The sequence below is a fragment of the Macrobrachium rosenbergii genome, chromosome 10 (genome assembly GCF_040412425.1).
Source record: "Macrobrachium rosenbergii isolate ZJJX-2024 chromosome 10, ASM4041242v1, whole genome shotgun sequence".
NCBI classification, from domain to species: domain Eukaryota; kingdom Metazoa; phylum Arthropoda; class Malacostraca; order Decapoda; family Palaemonidae; genus Macrobrachium; species Macrobrachium rosenbergii.
The window spans coordinates 63634183-63654883 of record NC_089750.1 but is presented as its reverse complement, the minus strand read 5'-3'; the positions used below and the strand labels follow the sequence as shown (position 1 = coordinate 63654883).

The following is a 20701-nucleotide window of genomic DNA, read 5'->3' as shown; positions in this document are numbered from 1 at the left end:
TTTCTTGGAATGCTGAATGTAGGCAAATATGGGTCATGGGCTTGTATGAAAAACTAATTTTATGTTATTAAATAGTTTAACCAGAACATTAAGCTGATCTATTTAGCTCTTGCAGGGCTGGTGTGAAAGATTTGTCTTTAAAAATAGTACAATTTAGATTTCATTTGTTACAGTACAGCTTTTTAATTTTATGATTGGGTTAATTGAAAATGATGGATTCTGACAAAATTTCTTTGAAGTTTCCAAAACTTTTTATGCAGTGGCAATTATATTTTGGACATACACACAAAATATTTAACTATTATTTTGTAAAAATCCTGGATCTGAATCCAGCTTTCAGAGTATGTATTTGGGTTTTAAGTCCTGTCTGAACCTAAATGAGGCCAACATGTGCTGGAAATATGACTTTATAAATTAAACAAACTTTTATTTTTACTGTTGTACAGTAGTTTACTAAGCAAAAGACAATTTTAGACAGTATTCCTTATTACTGTTTATATTGTGGAAAAAATAACAGTAAATTATTTGGATAAAAAGCCTGAAATTCATGAAAAGGTCTCAAATACCAATCAAAGATCTACTTAAGAGTTTTGGCATGACAGGAGAGGGAGTGTGAAGGGGCATTCCAGCTGGGTTCCTGTCATCTAGTCGTCAGGCTAGTTCCCAATTCATTTCCTCCCTGGGAGGAATGGAAAGGAATAGGGAGTCCCTTAACGGAGACTAGAACTACATTCTTCACTGAAGGGAATGAAGGTGAAGCCACTCATGAGGGCCCAGCTTCCCCAAGGGCAACACGATGAATGAGAATGACTTGTCACTGTCAAGCTGGTTATTCCTTAGAGACAGGAATAACTGTACTCTTCTGTGACCCTGCCGATGTGAGACCGAGATCGTAACACCAGCATGTCAGGTCACATAAGTGTACAGCTCGAGTGTGAAATCAGGCTTCTCAAACTTAAACAAGACTGCCAAGTCCTGACAAATTAGAGAAGTTGCCTCATGTCCCCAGACAAAAGATGGATATGTATTCGGAAATATGTATCCTAACGAGTACTAACAGTACCACCTTCACCTCTTCTCGAGGGCAAGGTTGATAACAAGAACTAAAGTCTGGAAGTGGACTGCACATTGGAGAGGGGTAGCAGGAACTCGAAGGTTGCGCAACATATGGTGTCATGTTGCTTCATGTCTTGTCAGAAGCCCCCTCTTCGAAATAGGAGGTGGAAAAGATCCATCCAGGGAACCGTAAGGAATGCTGCCATAACAGTCGATTCCATTGTCACTGGCCTTTGGTAGGGAAGCTCCCTCTGTGGGAGGCGTTCAGCGACACACTTGAACATCGGGTCAACCTGTTTGTTTGGCAAGTGGCTCTGCAAGGTATTGAGGAATTCTCCAGGTGATTTAGAGGCTGAGAAAGCGTTCTGAACAATAAGTGAAACCTGAGTGAATTGTCCTGGTCATACAAGAGAAAATTCACCTGGCTAAACCAACTTTGGCAAGTTTCAACCACGACGAGCCCATCATCACAGGGAAGCTAAGTCTCTTCCTTGAGATCGTAAACTGCCAAATTTATGGATGATCCCTGGGAAAAACCTCCAGAGATGCCCTGTGATCTTTCCACCACTCGAGTATACAACTGGTTTGGTCTACAGACTGAATCTGGAGTATATGCTACTGTGGTTGAGAAAGGGTGGAAGAGCGTAAGTTTCCAGTCTCTAACCCTAAGACTGTCTGATACCTGGTCCTCGGAAGACTCTGAGGAAGTAAGAGAGTAGGAGAGAGAGTCCAGCAGCCTTACAATACCTGCTGGAAGCCGAGGAACCTGCAGATGTGTAAGATCTGTGGGTGGTCATCAACTCATGTTGATGATAGCCATACAGGTCTGGGATGTGCTAAGTCTTCTTCAAAGTCATGGTTTTGCAAACAAAGAAGATTGAACCAATGAAGTTTTGGGTTCCTCTCCTTGGTCCCCAAAAACTTTGAGGGCAGATATATGATCCAGGGAAGTAGTCCATGGTCTCTTCACAAGATCCCAACATATCAGCAACATGATCTCTGAATAAGTTCTCTGTGGAAAAAACCCTACAGCTTTTCCAGGTCACAGAACCCCTGGACTATTCTTGGCAAGAGAGAAACCTTGACAGAACCCCCAGACCTACCCTCGAATACTTGAACATATGAGTGGCCCGATCCTAGAACCAAACCCAGAGTGTAAGCTTCATGGGAGGGCTGCATTGGGACATGGCATCCCAATCACAAACCCTTCTGTCCAACTCATGGCTCCTGGTATAACGCCAGGAGGTTGAGGGGACAGGTGAAAGGACCGAGCACCTTTCTCTGACCTACAAGAGCCGAAGCCCTGAGAGGAGAGGGAAGCTGTAAAAGCGGTGACGATGACTGCATGGGTCTAAGAGAGCGAGCCCACTCATGCTAACGTGGGTAGGAGCTGTCCCAATAATAGCTAACGGGTTCATGCAAACATACACAAAAGCTATCCCCAGGTAAGCAGGCTCGTTCACATGAACGCGGGCAAGGGCTGACCCAGAGAGAGTGGTTATGCACTCTTGGGTGTGGACTCGGGCTGCCCTCTTGACGTGTCCCAGTCTATTTTGAAGCCGTGGCCTCTGCATACGAAGAGGACAGTATGGGGAACTTGTTTATGGCTTCTTCAGGTAAGAGGACTGCCCCCCGAGTCACGAAAGTATCGTGCATCAGTTGCTTCCACTACTTGAGAAATGAAGGAATCTCTAGCCGATGTAGGCTCTATACCAGCCCGTGGAGTGATGCCATGTGACGTACCTGTGGTGACACGGGTCTCTTCAGAAATCTGCACACCTGGAGCTCTTGAGTTACGAATGTATTGATAATCAGTTGCTTTCTCTACCGGAGTGTCCACGGAAACTTGAGCAGAGGTAAGCTATTACCAATTTGTGGAGGTGACTCCATGATACTGGTAAAGGTAACTCGGGGTCTCTATGAAACCCGAGGACCCAGAGTGACACGGTTCTCCTTGGAGGTCGGAGCACTCGGAGCTTCCAAGTAGCATACAGGACAGTCTTCAGTTGCTCCCTCTACCCAAGTTTCCGAAGAAACACAGGTGGAGGTATGCTATTAACAATTTGCGGAGGTGACTCCATGATACTGGTAAAGGTAACTCAGAGTTTCTATGAAACCCGAATACCCGGAGTGACATGGTTCTCCTTGGATGTCCGAGCACTCAGAGCTTCCTAGTCACGTACAGGATGATCTTTGGTGGCTCCCTCTACCCGAGTGTCCAAAGAAATACAGGCAAACGCATGTACTAGTCCAGGAAACTGACTTCCTGGAGTACACACATTAAAGGGAATGAGATATACAATGTGATATTATAGTCAGTATGGTTGAGGTAGGATTGTTACATGGGGATGGACTATCTTCAGTTTGAAGTAGGGATGGGTGAGTGTCAGGAATAACAGGCGAGTCATCTATAGAAGGGAAGTGTAAAGGTGAGGAGGGATAGGAAGAGAGAGACTTGCGGGTACAACCTGGTGGTAAAGCAAGGTAAAGGATATTTTATCTGTACTACAGAGGTCTGAGTGGAAGGTTGGGTGGGAAAGGAGACAGGTAGGGGGAAAGGTGAGGCAAGTGGAGATCTGTGGAAATTAGCAGGGGAGTGTGGGGAAGGATGGCAGGAGGGTTGTGGACCTCAGCGATGGTATGATGAACAGTAGCGTATTTTGTGTGGAAGAAGGTGGGAGATGAGGTTGGGTTTGGGATCGTGATAAAGGGGTTGATTTATGTAATCCTCAATGTCCTCCTGGATTTCCAGAGGAGACTTGGCTGTAAGGGTTTTCTTGGGTGGAGGGCAAACAGGAGGTGAATGGGAAAACTTGGAAGGGGACAATTTGTTATTGGTCTTTGGAGTTGTTCTAAATTGGCATTTATTTCTTTTTGGGGGGTTGTGTTAAGGAGAGGAAGCTTTGGGAGTGAGGGACAGGAAAGTAGGGATGTAGAAGCCGTTTGGGCACAGAAAGGGATGAGGGTAAGGAAGTATTAGAGGTGGTGGTGGATTGGGGAATTAAAGAGGAGGTAGAAGGGGGAGGGGTTGGTTGTGGTGTGATATTGGCGGTGGTTTTGCTTGTTTGCTTTGCTGATGTCATGATCTGGGCCAGGGTGACAAGTGGTAAAGCCAAGGCAGTAAGCCTCCTGTCTAGCTCCTTTCAAGGTCAATCTATGCTTGAAGCAGAGGGCAGCCACCTCTGATTCAAACTTCTAGACAGGGTAACCACAGTAAAAGACATTATGTTTGCCAGCACAATTAGTGCAAATGTGCTCTTACGAGTGGAAATTTGCTCGATCATGGTCAGGTGAGCTGCAAACAGGGCAGTGAGCTTGTGATCTGCAAAATCTGGCTGGGTGGCCGAAGCGCCAGCGCTTGTGGCATTGACGTGGGGGAGGAATATACTTTTGGACTTTGTAATGTTGACCTCCAATGTGTACATCACCATTCCCACCTGTGTCTCTGTTCTCCTGCCTGCTGGAAGAGATAGGAAGACAGGAGAAAGGGAGGAGTCCAGTCCCACACACACCTTCCCCTTGCAGCTGCACACCTTAGGCAAGATGCAACCTGTCCCTCAAGAGCTGGGTGAACTACCGTATATGCCAGTGTATAAGGCGACCTTTTAACCTTAAAAAAATCTCCCCCAAAATGGGGGGTTGTCTTATACATTGAGTATAAAAAGCAAACCTTAAATCCCGCAGAGATTTTTAATGATAGGCTAACCCCTGTCAATAGGTGTCAGTAGTTGCTTACCATCACAACTATGAACACTGTAAACAAAACAACTATAATAACAGTAAAAACCGTAGGTAATTCAAGTGAATCATTAGCGACACAACTATCGATAATGTTAATACCATAATTAGATGTCAGGATGAGCAAGCTCTCACTTTGTTACTAGCTTTATCCAGAGTACAGTACAGTACCATTATTATAAGGCAATAGTATTAAACAATTTTGTTAGTGATACTTATTATACAATGCCCTTTTAACAATGATAGATAAATAATGGCAAGTTACCAAAAGGGTAAATCAGGGTAATCTAACTTTCTTGTTTACAAAACATAGCCGTGTTCGTAGTTCCCAGTTGTGCTTGACTTATGAGCCTTGTTGTTTACTAAAGGCCAATACTTCCTTGGTAGTATTTTATAAACAAACTAATGGGTTCTGTGATATTGATAGCTCCCCAGTTATCCTTAATATTGGTGTTCTTTCCAATTTCAAAGGAATACATTCATGCAGATCTACCTCCAACAGGTATTACTCCATCGATAGTGACATCACAGGTGTTTAGCATTTGTCGAGATGTTTACCTATGTTCCTCCTAAAGGAATACAAAAGTATTTTTCGTAATGCTAAGCTTTGCCAAACATTTTAAAATCTTGAAGATATTTCACACATTTTTGGTATGATAATTCCAATAATTATTGACTTTATTTATGTACCAACTAACTTACATCAACTGATGGTGTTACAGCAAACATATCTAACCCTACATTTTTACATGAAAAAAGGGGGGTCGTCTTATACGCAGAGTTGCCTTATACACCATCATATACGGTACATGACTTGGGTATCCACCATAGGACCCAAGGAAAAGGTGCCCAAGGACCTATGGGCAACGTACCAAGGTAAAAGGAGACGATTGTGATCTGCACGATTCCATTCCATCCTAGTACTTGACCAACAGGTTCTTCCTGAATACTATGTACAGACCGATGCCCCTGGCCTCGAAAGATCTGGCCCAAAATGCACTGACGTCGTTGGCATTGGGCTGAAGGTCTAGTCTTTAAGGAGGCAACAGAGACGTCATACTGTCATTGGAACCACAGGACTATGGAAGTGGAATGAACGGTCTCACTGATCATCTTCGAAACATGAACAATGGCGAAAGGTGTAATCCTCCAGATGTAAATGGATACTAAAGATGTCTTGCTTGTTCAAGGGTGCGAGAAGACAAAGCAGAACAGCGCCAACTTCAGTAAATTGAGAAAAGAAGGACTATGATCAAACTTCTATAGAGGTTGAACAAATTTCCATAAGTCAAGGTGCAAAGGTCAACAGTCCTTATCTCCTGACTTTATCAGTTGAACTGTTTGTAACTACAGCTGTCTTGTTTGGGATGTGTCTGGTTGGCCACTGTACTGAATGTTCTACTGTCTACTCGTTTACCTGCACTGCAATAGAATAGATGGAAGGACACTAGGTCCTTTGCTGATCATGGCACTACCGTGGTGTCGTTGCTATCACCAAGAGGGGTGTCAGTCTTTGGATCTTGAGACTCTTGAAAAGTCTAAAAAGAATTGTATATAAGTTCCAAGAAAGGAAGTGTAGGAGACTGCCTCCCTGGTCAATGTTTCAAAGAATGAAAAATCTCTGGAGGATGATAGTGTAACCACAGCACTACCTTGGTGCTGTTGCTATCAAAGGAGTGCCTCTTCACACCCTGAGACTCCTGAAACTGTCTTAAGATCCACATAACATTCTCTTCCTCGCAGGTTGTGGATCAACTGGTAATTGCAGCAGCAGCTACTGCTTACATCTTCCACTCCTCAAAGGGGAGTGTAACTACAAAAATTCAAAAGAAATGGAGTTCCGAGACAGACACCACTTCTTGGCTGAATCAGAACCCAAAACAAGCTGCCGGCACTTAGTTTGGAGTTGAAGTCCAAAGTGGTAACACAAAAGGCCATCAGGCACTTGGTAACCTTAAAGGTCCTTAGAAACAGAATGCTATTACACTGTTGATCTCCCGATGAATCAGGCAGAACAACGGGAAGTTGTAAACCCAAGATTTGAATCATGGATGTGAAAGATGTCTCCTAGATGCCAACAGCATCTGAAGTTCCTAGGAGGTCACTTATCCAAGTACTGACTAGCCCCGTTTCTAACCATGTATGCGAAAGATGTCTCCTAGACATCAACAGCATCTGGTGTTCCCAGGAGGTTTCTAACCATGGTGTTCCTAGGTCACCTATCCAAGTACTGACCAGACCCAATCATTGCTAAACTTCGCTGACCGTACAAGAAGCGATATTTTCAATGTGGTATGGTCGATGGCTGATATGCCCACGATACGTAAAGACAGAACCTAATAGTAACAGCTTTGGTGTGTCAAGATTAAAAGACTAACCCGACTGTTTTCCTAGATCGAACGATTCTTCAAAATCTTGAGGTGTCAAGACCAATTGTTGCTAACAAACCTGTGCACCCGAACCATCAATTGGAGAGATGATAGGACACTAGCCCCCCACTTCTTATTGGCTAAGGAACTACTGTACCATGGCACTGTTCCTTAACACTACAAAATGCCTATCCTAGGATCCTGAGGCTTGGAGAGCTGAGAAGATTCAGGTTATTGAGGTGCAGATTAGGTCAGGTTAGGCGAGGTTTAGTTTAGGCTAGGTGAGGATGGGTTAAGTATCCAACCTAGCCCTTTGAAGAGCAGGTGACTACCTTCTGGTTGATGCCTTGAGACAAAAAGTTCCAGGATGTTGAAGTGCAGGTTTGGTAAGGTTAGACTAAAACTAGTTAGGCTAGGCTAAGTTAGGTTGAGTACCCAACCTAACCTCTTGAAGTATAGGTGACTGCCTTTTGGTTGATGCCTTGGAGCATGAAGTGTCTTCAGAGTGGAAGTGTGTAACAACACTCCAAGGAGATATTTGTCATCTAACCATTAGGCTAGGTCCTGTCTCACCTCTCTCAGAGAGAATGGGGAGAACTTGTCGTAGACCAGAACCCCTTTTTCCATCTTCAAGAATTCAGCTTCACCCTTGTGCTAAGAAGAGTACTTGCAGAAGAGGACACTGAGGCTGCTGTACCGAGGAGTAGGCATGATCCATAGATATTCAGAGCTAGAAAGTAATTCCAATCACGTAAGGAAAAAACCTTGCATGAGCAGTATTAATTGACTCCTGTTTCAGAAGTATAGGGCAGTATGGTTATACAGAACTTCACCGTAAACGAAACCAACTTGTAGTAAAAAAATGAACGGGAATTCGAAGAACCCTGTGCTGAAGAACTGTAACTACCTTGGCTCAGGAAGTCTAAAGTTAATATTAGTGTAGGAACAAACAAGAGTCAAGGTTCAAATGGGAACAATGAAACAAAGATTTCTTCCTACCTGTAAAATGTCGAAGTCTCTGCCTGAACACATCAGTGAAAGATTGTTAATTCACGCAGTGACAGCCGTAGGAGTCTGATAGAACAAGCTCATTCATTTGGTTGTAGATGTTATTGAAATGGACATTGGATACTATCGATGAAAATGACCAATGAAGGTCTTAACGTAGGTTGGAAATGTCATGAAGAAAGATCCATTCGTTCGAATGCATTGGCCATCCATTCGATTTTGTGGACGTTTATTGAAAACGGAGGCTGACTGCTACCAATGAATATGACCCCATCAACTTACATTATGAAGAATCCCATTTGCTTGTATGTAGATGGTATGGTAACTTCTGATGGCCGTTACCAGATGATCAAGCTAAGACACGACGTGAGCAAAAGGCATTGCACAGATGTGCTGTTGATGCACTTGAACGTGGGTTGTCACCTTACTAGATATCCACAGAAGTGCTATCAATGCTCTTCACCCAACAATTGGTGCTTCAACATGGTATGGCCATAGGCCATTCCGTTCTCTTCCCAAACCTTCACATGAGCATGGTCGATGGTCCATTCCTGGACTCACCGTCCTGAGGCAACTTCCACCCCCCCCCCCCCTTGTGAACGTGAAAGGAAGGAAAGACTGTTCTAGAAGAGCGACTCCGTTCCGGGAAGACCGATCCCGTTGTAGTTGAAACTACATCGGTAACGTTACCAATCCGGAAGCGTACCGGAAAGAAGCAGCAACATGCTAGGCTGCTCTTTTTGACTCTTGGAAAAAGAACCTTTTTTTAAGAGACAGTTGGAAAAAGAACCTGTCTTTAAGAGACAATCAGCATACTGTAGCTTCATCAATATGTCATGTATATGCCATATTATGCAATGAATAGATTGAGACAATTAACAATGTATAATGACACATCTTACATTTGCTTATCCCTTGTCTATGGAAATGCAAATTATGCGACAGCATTCTCTTTCATTAGAGAGTGACTGTCTAAGTAGGAGAGGCTTCAAGCCAACATCCATAGACAGGGGAGAACAAAGTCAAAATATGATGTCCATGAAAACAACCCTGGAGAGTTGTTATCGGTCAAGTTGCATGTATGTATTATTCCCTAAAAGCAGACATAAACGTGTCACATTGTTTATACGTATTATTCCTTCCAAGCAGACACACGTTGCACGTACATATAGCAGACATAGATGTGTCACAGTACACGTACACATTAATCTTTCCAAGCAAACACAGATGTGTTACGTTATACATACGTAGTATATTCCTTCCAAGCAGACACAGATGTGTCACGCTGCACGTATGTATAATTCCTCCAAAGCCGACACAGACATAATTCATTGCACATACATATATTTCTCCTTGGAGAATGTAGTTCAACAGGCGTTTGGAAACTGCAGGACATCGTTGCCAACAAAGATGTGATTCGTTGCGCATACATATGATCCTTCCTCATTGCACTATGTGTATGTCTGTGTTACGCCAATGGGTGTTGAACACAGCAACCTGGCACTGTTCCCAAAAGAACTACTTGGGAAGAGAAGGCACATGAGGTAGTCTGCACAGCCACCCCCTTAACAAAGACAAAGAAGAAGACTCTACTTCTAGTGCAAATCTAACGATGAAGAAACCTGGCACTGTTCCCATGCAAGAAAGTGTAGGTGGGGGTGAAGTAGCTCTTGCAGCTACGACACGCAGCTACAAAGAATTCACTCCTGAAAGGAGGAGCAACATGGTATTCCTTCGAAACAAGAAACAGACGTGTCATGTTGCTCAGATGTGTTAAGCCAAGCACAGCTGTACATCATTCCTGGCTGATGAAGGCAACCTGGGAGAGGGCTGTACTGATGGGAGATGCAAACGACGAAGGAGAGGGAACGACTTCTGCTACAAATCCAATGATGAAAAGCACCCAGGAACTGTTGCCCTGCTACAAGTCCAATGATGAAAAGCACCCAGGAACTGTTGCCAAGAAAGATATCTGACCGTGGAAGGAACTTCCCGGACAGGATAAGATACATGAAGGATGAAACTTGTCTGTTCCAAGAAAAGGCAAAGTTGTTAGAAACTTGAAATGAAGACTGTTTGGGGATTTCCTCATTATCACAGGATCGAAGAGGGGGAGGGAGTGAGCCTTCAACTCTCCCCCCAGCCTCCTCAAAAACAGGGCAAGAAACAAGACAGGAGCCATGGCCAGGAACTCCCACTGGTCCTGGAGAGCAAGTCAGGACCAAACACACGGTCAAAGATCTTGCAACATCAACCTCCGTGTTGAGGGAGAGGGGGAAAACTTGCTAGGTTTAGGCAAGAGGTATCCTTATACAACTGAATACGAAGCCCTCACCTGGAAACATGAAAAACCTCCTTGTCTCAAGCCTCTCAATCTACATGACATCTGAAAGACTAATACATTACAACATTCCAAGAAATTGTGTAGTCGAAAATAAATGTTGCTCGTGAAAAAGCATTTCAGAATAAAGAGAAAAAGAACGTAGAAGAGGGAAGTTCTTAAAAACGAGGTTGAGATGTCTAAAAATAGAATAGTTGGCAGTTACGTAATAGTAAAAGAAAACAGAATACACAAAACAAATACCAAGGAGATAGGTGTTGGGTTTGTGTAAGTACAAAAAGGCAACAAAAAAGTAAGTAAAATGATATATAAGGAGAAAGGCTCCAAAACTTATACAGGCTAAAATGAGTCAATAATGCTACATAACAAGAATAAGTGAATATATCATTAGAGAGACAGAAAAAATGTTGAAATGTTTCATTATATCAATATACATAAAGTGTAAACAAAAAATATAAACAATATATCATAAAAACAATTATATTCAAACACAGAAAAGTCGAACAGCAGGTCAGAGAAAAGAAACGCGCGTCTAATTGAAACGGTGGCCAAAAGTAAACTACGTAGAAATTGAATGCGCACCAACTTGGTGGGCGGTGCTTCTGCCCTTACCATCGGTAGCTATTACCATAACCACCTTGCAAAAGTTTAATGGCTGGTTTTCCAGCTCGCTGAAAGTTAATCCCCATATGTAAAGACTGAGGGTTTGTTTTTGTGTAAGAACAATTTGGAATACAGTGTATGCTGAATGTGTATTATCAGTGTCACCATTGTAAAATGGACCATCATAACCCTGGGAGTGCTGTACTATCAATATTTGGATAGTATAGGTGCATGCAAATAGCAACTTCTGATCTTATTCTTCATCCTCCATTACACCTGCATTCACATGGCTTTACTTCCTCCTACCAAAATCGACATTTAAGGTAGCATATGATAAATGGAGTTGACATAAAATTCTTTCCAGTGCACAAAACATAGTTATACATGAAAATCTTTTAGAAGTGAGAGCACTCCTCTTTTCCCTACACCTGGCTTCTTGTAAGTCTCCTTTCAGCAAAAGAGAATGAAGAGGGTGCTGTGCCCTAAGCAGGACTAAGCATGCTTGATGGAGGCTTCTCAGTCTTTGCTGATGCAAGCTGTTATGACAGAATATATGTCTTTGGAAAAAAGGGAATGTTTAATTACTGTATTGGGTTTGTGAAAAAAAAAATAATTTATTTTTGTAAGTTTGATTAAATTGTTTCTAATGCAAAACTTCTTTTACAGGTAAAATATACAACCAATGAAGAATACTTGGCATCAGTTCCAGAGGAGTCGGGTGTATCTCCAGACACTGGAGAAGGTGTGGGCATTGTACTTGACATCAAACCGAAACATGCTACTGTTGTACACCAAGATTCTGGTGAGAATAAGATTGTATTAGATGCTTCTCAGAATGAAAAAGGGAAAGAAGCCATCTCTGCACTCTGAGTCTGTGATGACCAAGAAAAATTTTGAATGCAGTTTGTGAAAACTCATGAAAAAACATGAACGTTGTATTCTTGGTAGAACTATTATTACCATAGAAGCTCTCAGCCACGTGTAACTCGTGTTTGTGTTAACTCTATAAAAATGTGATTTGTTAATGCAGGTCTTTCACTAGGTACAGATTAAGTGTTATCAAGTCAATATGCTCTAAGAACAGATAGTTGAGTTATAATCTGAGTTGAAGAAGAAATAGACTTCTATATGTCCACAATCAGAAGCACAATTATGGTACAATATTTTTTTTCATACATTACAGAAAAGCAAAAGCACCAGATCACATTAGTGTTGCAAAATGCTGCCTCTTTCAATTTTTAAATCAGTTTGAAATCACTGCAAAAGTCACATTCATTTCTTCATGGATAACGTTACTAGAGCCACAAACATTCCCTTCTTCGCCTCCAAGTCTTAAATGCGCCATGTCGGGAGAAGTCTTAATTTACGGCTTGATATCCTTCCATGTATGTAAAGAGGATTTCTTATATTCTGTATATGTGCCCCAAGTAAGAAAGTATAGGAAACAGATTTTTATTTTTATCTGACTATAAGATTTGTATTGAAATTGCTGCACACTGGAGCATGTTGAAAAAAATATTGTTCATTAGATCCTGCAATAGCACAGATCGTGGTTATGTAAAATATATATTTTTCCAGTAAAATCCGATCCGAAAATCATTAAAAGGATTCTTGCTGCCACGAACTATAATTGGTTTGTAGCCATTCAAAATCATTTTCAGTTCTGTTTATAGGCCATTTTATAATATTTTGCTCCGGCACTGCATTCTTTACAGATTATTTATTACATAATTGTAATTGGATATTGCACAAGTCAAGTCTTTAGTTAAAGCTGCTCCATAGTTTAATTAATGTCAGAGTAAAAAGAAATTCTTGCATAAATACTGTAAGTTTGGTAATTATTTAAGTTCTCTTATAAAAATGTTTTCCATTTATATTTCCTACTTGTAGGAATTAAACAGGGATAATTTTACAGGAATATAATTTGTTTTCCATCCCTAAAACTGACCTTGTAAAGATGCAACTCATTATAAGGTATACAGTCTACCTAAGAATTGCCTGACATTTTATCACTAAAAAATCTCTGAGGCCACAACATTTAAGACTTAGGCATTTGTATAAAAGATAAGCACAATGGTAGTAAAGCATTCATCCTTAGAAAAAATCACAAATTATTAAACTGATTTGTATTTTTCCTTGGCACTAGCTGGAATTCATAATTGCAAATTGATAACAAGATGGTTAACTGGTGGTATGTGAGTGATAGGGGGAACCCTCCCTGCCCCCCCTCACCTGTCATCACCAAGCACTTTTTCCTTTGGCATCAGGTACTATGCAGGGTGGTGAAGTTGGAATTATGATAAAAGCTTGTAGTTTGTATACGTACGAAAATTACAGATTACTTAATTTGTGATATGTTCCTGAGGGAATACAAACCATCACCTTATATATAGAAGACTTACTCTTTAGGTGAGAAGAACCTATCATTTGACTGGCAAGTTGAATCTACCACTGGAAATGCCATACTCCTGGTCATGATCATGACTCCTGTAACATCCTATATAATCTGGCATAGAGATGCAAGATTGATAGGACCCTGAGCCAGGGTTAGATGCATCTGAACTTCACTCTTAACAAAATCTTGGAGAACCAAGTGCTACCCTAAAGATAGTGTAGCACAAGTTGCAAGGCAGCTAGCATCTGGGCCAATCATAAAATGATGGTATCCGATAACAGCTTTACCACTGCTCCCTCCATCTCATTAAAAGGGAGAGCAGAGGGAGTCACACCTTATGAGCCCAAGCTATAAGGTAGGATGCCTGATTATGTTCACAGGAAGATTAGGAACAGGTCTTGCCCACCTGGAGGACCATCCACCTCACAGGATGGACTGTATGTCCACTTTATTGGTTCATTAAGTTAGAAAGAACAGTGTTCTGGACACACTGTTGTGCCTGCAAGCAACAAAGAGACTCCAATGCTCCAGCTGAAGAGGTCAGGTTCTATGAGCAACAAAGCATCTCATCCACCTCCCTAATAACAAATTCTCAGAGGAAAAGAACCAAGAGATTCTAGTCTTTTCAGAAACTGACGTGTTCTGAATTTGCCAAAACTAATAAAAGCAATCGCCAGCCCTCTGCGGGCCAGATAAGATACAAAGGTCATACACACAAAAGGCTAAGGCTAGTAAGTCTTGAGGGTGAGATCTCAATCCAAGGGCCCTTCAGCACCTGAGTTGAAACTGCAAAGTTACCTCCCACTCTAGAAGCCAAAGCTAATAAGGTGAGCTAAACTGTTGGAAGTTCCTATGACTAGAACAACTACGAAGGGAGAGAGGTCCATGCCCTTCATTTGGAGGATCTGGCTCCAGGCAGAGCAATAGGCTTCACCACAGGGACTGAGAGGAGTTTGTCTTGATGGAAGTGAACAAGTAAGTCCATGATATGCTGCAAAGTAGCACTAAGCATGAGAGACCCTGTTTATTACACCAGTCAGAAAAGATCGTCAACTCCCTAGTACATGATAATGACTAACAGAAAAGAGTGGCCCAAAGGGGAATCTTTGGGCCCTTGGACCAGAAGAGCTAGCACATCAAGAAACCACTTTACATGGAACTAATGAGGAGCTACCAAGGTTACCCGAAACCCATAATTACAAACACTGTTGATCACTCAACAAATCAGATTGAAGAGCGAAGGCAAAGATATCCCGATGTTCCAGGGCCTACTGGAAAGCATTTTCCAAGACAGCCTGGGGTCTGGGGTGGAAGAGCCATGTGGCAAACAAGATAATCACTATTCACAAAAGAAAGAATGAACCAATCTGTCCCAACTAACTGGCTGTGGCTGTTGAGCTAGTCTGCCAAAACATTCCTTCTAGTCGGAATGTACCTGGCTGACAGCGTAACAGCATGGCAAACCACCAACTTGTGCATCTACTTCGCCAACTGGCAGAGATGAAGGGACACCATACCCTCTTCTGTTAATGTAAGCCACTGCAGCCATGTTGTCATTCATCAGCACTACAGAATGACCCACTGCACAATCCCAGAATGCTTGCATTTCAAGATGATGTGCGGATGATGCTCATCCTCTGTCCACACACTTGAGGACAAACTTCTGAGGTGTGTGCCACAACCCTCCTCCAGTGCCTCTGAAAAAAGAATTTCCAGAGATGGAGTTCAATGAAACACCCACAAGGAGGCTCCTGTCATCCACTGTTCATGGTCACATGCTGGGAGGGAGGGCTGCTTGAGATTGACTGATGCCACTTCATTTGCTACTGATGCAAGTGTGGGTAAAGGCACCATGTGGCACAAGCCCTCCAAAAACAACTGATGACCTAGGACTACACATCAAGCTGAGTTGACTGGGACAGGACTGCACTGAAACATCCCTGAGCCAACTGATGTGAGTCTGACGGAAAGTGTCGCATGTCTCATTGCTGATATATCTACCCACATGCCTAGGTTCTCTGCCTGCTGCTTGGGCGTGAACTCCAACTTCTCTTAGTTTATCATGATCCCATAGGTTATTACACAATGCAAGAAGGCTGTCTATTCAAGAGCAACAGCACCAGGATACCAGAACTAGCCAACTGCCTATGTTGACATAGCAAGCAAACACCTTGGTAATGGGCCCAAGCCAGCACCTGGGGGGCTGTTGCCAATCTGGTGCAGTTGTCTATGACTTCCAGTGCATTCTTCAACCCCATCACCTCTGCTGATGGCCTAAGTAAGGAATGGCACCAGTCCTTGAAAGGTAGCCTGTAACTGTCCTGAAGGTCACAGACTACTCAGGTCTCCACCCTCTCTCTCTCACATTGCCCAATGGCATGACAGGCCCTACTTGCAACAGCTGGGAAGAGGGACTGCAATCCTTAGCATCCCAACCCCTCCTTCTTCCCCATCTTCCTAACTGCCAGAGTTGGAAGGGGAGGCTGATAGGCTGGGAAGGCTTCTGGTTTTTCTTAGAAGTATGAGTTCCTTGTTTCTGTTTCATGAAGGTGAGGCTTCTCTTAACACTGACCACAAAAAGTGTAGTCACAGTTCTCTTCATCACCCCACACAACTTGAAGGAAGGAGATTGCACAATGGATTAAGGTGTCCCAGCTATCTGAATACATCCTCTCCATCATTGCTTCCACATACTCTTTGGAAAGCATAAAAAGGTATTCAAGACCGATTCATTCTACTAAGAAGAGTGTAAAATATAAGGATACCTTCTTAATACAAAGTTTTCCCCTCTGACTGAGAAGAAAATTGATAAAACAACATGAATGGGAGTAATTTATAGTAAGCAGAACATCTGTTGTGGCAATAGTGGGGAAATAGCTTGCTTGATCTCTGGAGAGAAGAAACCTTCTGATCTGCAGATCGCAGGGTTAACCAGACCCAAGACACTACAGGAGAGCAGTGACCACAGCCCTTGGAAAAACTGTCTACCGCCTAAGTGCACCTTAGTGTACACTATCAATGAGAAAGGCTCAACAAAGGGGCATGGATGCTTCCCAAGATCACTGAGCTCACGATGAGCTAAATGATCTCTTGGAAAAAAAAATTGTTCTAACTCTGCCTGAAGGGGTTTTGAAGATGAACCTTACTTTTCTCAAAGTAAGAGTTGGATCCTCTACCTTGGTGAGTACTCTTGGACAGTGGACACTAGCAATCAGACCTAGCAGTACCAATTACTGAATAACAATTTGAGTTTGTTTGGTCTTCCAAGACCTCTTCTTTTTCCTCTTCCCACAGAGGAAAGAAGAGGCAGAAGGTGGGAAGAGTTTGATGATGATGTGGAGGAGGAGGAAGAGAAAGATAGGTACTTCCATTTCTTTGCCTCTCTTTGTCGACAAGTCTTACTCTCCTCTACTACAGTAGAAGTGCTGAGGCAGGAAGCAAGGTTGGAGGAGTATTTGATACCACAGGGGTATATCCACTGGCAAGATGATCAATACATGAGGCTCAACAGCAACAAGATCCTTAGCAGTAACAACACAAATGACTGGTCACTCAAAATGCTGAGCAAAAACATTTGTCAGAGTCAGCATGCCAACAAAGATGCTAAAGAAGTGCTGGTAAGAGGTAGTACTCATGAATATGCGCCAATCCCTACCTTTACAACCATAACCCCCTTGCAAACCAGAGGAGAATAAGCAAAAGGGGGGAAAGAGAGAGAGAGAGAGAGAAGGGGGAGGGGGGCAGTTTGGGAGGAAGGAGTCAAAAAGAACTGAAGACACTGGAAAACATCTTTTGACATTCCTCTGCCTCTCCTGAAACCCTCCACTGCAGAGACCAGCCAGGACACTCCTAGCACCAATGCAGAACAAAACTGGTTACATGAACACCAAGAACATAAAGTGGCCAAACACCCACATAGTTCCTTCACGCCTTGCATTGTTTCTCTTCTTGTTCAGGTCAACTTAAAAAAAAACATGAAGCATACAATAAAATAATTAAGTAGTTTCAACTTTATGATCAGTCAGTGTGCAGCAGGATGTCTTAATTTGACCACAGCTGAAGAAAAAATGCTTGATGTCAGGCAGGTAAGTAGGGGGTTCACTCCACTCACCCACCCACCACTAGTTAACTATTTTAACAAGCTTCAATGACCAATTCACGTTGGCACTGAAGATTATCTCAGCACTAAAGTTGTTGGTCCGCATTCCAACAGAAGCAAATAACCAAAATTATCAAGCCATATCGCCAAGATTTTCGAAGTACTGCTGTTTTGTTATATTCACTGAGGTGCACTAGTCAGTTTTTATTTTTGTTAGCAATGATCAGTAGAAACAGAACATTTCACTTGGTGTCTAAGTACAATCTTATATTAACAGTGATCTAGGTATTCACTTCTGGTAACATTCAGAGATGTAAGAAATTTAGGTAATGAGATTAACGTACAGCATTACCGCACTAATTACTGTGTACTTACTTGACACTTCCCGCCGACACGGTGTCAAAGACAGACTTTCTGAGTGATCTAGCAGTAACTAAAGGATCTTTATGAGTGACAAGATTACTATCCTCCATTCACACAATGGGTAGCAGAGAGTTAAGGTGTTTCAAGGACCCTTAGTCCAAGATGAGATCACTACGCTCCATTCTCACAATGGGTAGCAGATAAGTCACAGTGACTAAGCCTTAGTCCATGACAAGATCACCATCCCCCATTAACACAACGGATAGCAGATAATCAGGGTTATCTGGCTGAAGCAAGAAGCAGAACATTATTATTATCATCATTCAGTTTCTACTTTACATTGGGATTGAACCTAGGTTATTTGAATTTCTCAAACATGACCATCTCAAGGTATGATTTTCCTAAAGGGTTATTTAAAAGTGATCAACTTGAAATGGCACCCCAGATGAATATGGGCAATCAGAAGTTGTGTTTGGTCAAGTTCTTTGATGGTCTCTTTTCCTGATGACAGGATGTAAGGCAGTTACAGCAAAATTCCAGGTGCTGCCAACCAGGCTGTTCAGTATTATAATGAAATCTGTGAAATGCCTTTATTTTACAACTTAAAGAAATTTTTCCTGAGCATATGTAGTCTTCTAGAATCATCATTACTGTCATATTAACATTTTGCTAAACTAATGTGCCTTGATCCATGAGTTGGGTTCAAGTTGTGGGCCTTAGAAGCAACATGCAATAGTTACCATCATCATCAGTGGATGTAATGTAAATTATTCCATAAGGGCGATGGTCCTTTCCTCTATAGTTGAATGTTGATGGTTATCTCCTTGTGATGCTGGATTTCCTGGAAAATACATGGTTAAACACAAATATTCACAATGGAAGTTGTGAATTTTTCTCTAAGAAAATTGCAGTACGCATTGGCATTGAATGTACTGTATATCCTTAATAGCTAAGGGGCATTATGCAAAATTCACAATGCCTGGTTTTGGACACTAAAATCTACAGGTGTTAGCAAAGCACAGATTCTCTCTTAGCTGTGTTTCAGGCCAGCAACATCACAGCCAGCATTTTAATACAATAGCAATATCACAAGTATCAACCCAGTTTAATGCTTTTGGGTAGAGCATTCTAAATCAGCTCAGTCTTGCCCACATTGTAAACCTGAAGAGAATTATGCAGTAGTCCTCTCATAAAATGATGACTTGAGAATGACTCAATCTCCTCCAGTGGTGGCTTCCCTGGTCACCCACTTATTGAAAATTCTACAGCCCTTACAAAAAAAAAAAAATTCTCAAACGCTGTGAAAATGACATTTTTATAATAAAATAAAGTTTTATATATGCTTACCAAATAATTACATAACTATTAGTTTCTACTCTATGCAGCAGCTCAAAATTCAAAATTCGTGGTAGCGCTCTTTTGTTTTGGGTGTAGGTATACTGCCCCACCCACTTTCAGGGAAGGATAGGTACAGCACAGCTAAAGAGCTCAATTCGTTTATGCTCTATGTCCATGAGAGGGGAGGGAGGGAGGGCTCTGATCATGTACAGCTAAAGAGCTCAATTCGTTTATGCTCTATGTCCATGAGAGGGGAGGAGGGAGGGCTCTGATCATGTAATTATTTGGTAAGTATATATAAAACTATTTTATTATACAAATGTCATTTTTATATATGTAACTTACCAAATAATTACATAGCTGAATCCCACAATGACAGGTGGTGGGATACATGGACAAAACTACTCAAAAACACTCAGAGATGGAGATGAATTTGAAATAGAAAAAATTAGCTAGCATCGTGAAATGCTTGTTGTAACCTTACCTGGTGAGGGAGCTACGCCAGGTGGCTGCCTCTGGTCAGAGCTCCTCTCGACCTGTAGTGGCGTGGCGGTAGAGCCAAGAGTCACCTCTACTTTAGTGGGTACTTTGCACCATAGGAATCAATCGCAGGTTTCCAAACCTAACAATCCAAAAAAGACACATCGAAATGTGCGTGTGTGCCCTTGCCCTGGGCGCAGTACAAAATATGACCAAAAAATTAAAACCTACCCCACAAACTCGTTAAAATTCAAACAACTGATGGCACTCACGATAGTGCCAATCAGGCTTCTCAAGAAAACACCAGTCCTTGTTCAAGCAGAGTGGATAGAGGAAAACACAAAAGACATTCCTCCTATCCCTCGTTACCCAACACCATGCCAGCTGCGAAGTACAGGCCTAGAGTACTGCAACTTTCATGAACTGTTTCCACATCACACAGGTAGAAGACTGCAAACACTGATTTGCATTTCCAATACGTGGAATGCAGGAGAGAAGTCAGCGACAGGTTACGTTTGAAGGCCAGTGAAGTCGCCACTGCCCTAATTTCATGTGCCCTGACCTTACATAAAGGAAGGACATCCTCCTGAATCCTAGTGTGACTCAGAAATTACATTCCTTAAAAACAAAGTTAAGGTATTCTTAGATAAAGGATGACTGGGGTTTTTAACCGAACAACACGGGTTCGGAGAAGGACCTCTAATTTCCTTGGTTCTTCGTAAATACTCGCGAAGTGATCGAACTGGGCAGAGGACTCTCTCCTGATCCGTTTGACCTAGAATGTTAGACAGGCTCTTGACTGAAAAGGAACGTGGCCAGGGACTAGAAAAATCTTTGTTCTTTGCCATGAATCCTAAGGTCAAGGAGCAGACAGCGTCACCTGAAGTAAAGCTTACCCTTTTATCAAGGGC

At 42.2% G+C, this 20701-nt stretch overlaps 1 protein-coding gene across 22 annotated transcripts in view; it reads left to right on the top strand.

Moving 5' to 3' along the window:
• The window catches only part of LOC136842702 (monocarboxylate transporter 14-like), a 215425-nt gene extending 202398 nt beyond the window's left edge, over nt 1-13027 (top strand). For all 22 annotated transcript variants that reach the window (XM_067110377.1, XM_067110384.1, XM_067110374.1 and 19 more), the window contains one exon: nt 11782-13027. In XM_067110377.1, coding sequence (XP_066966478.1) covers nt 11782-11985 — 204 coding nt within the window. In that variant the 3' untranslated portion in view covers nt 11986-13027. The remainder of the gene's footprint in view (nt 1-11781) is intronic.
• Nucleotides 13028-20701: the final 7674 nt, after the last annotated feature.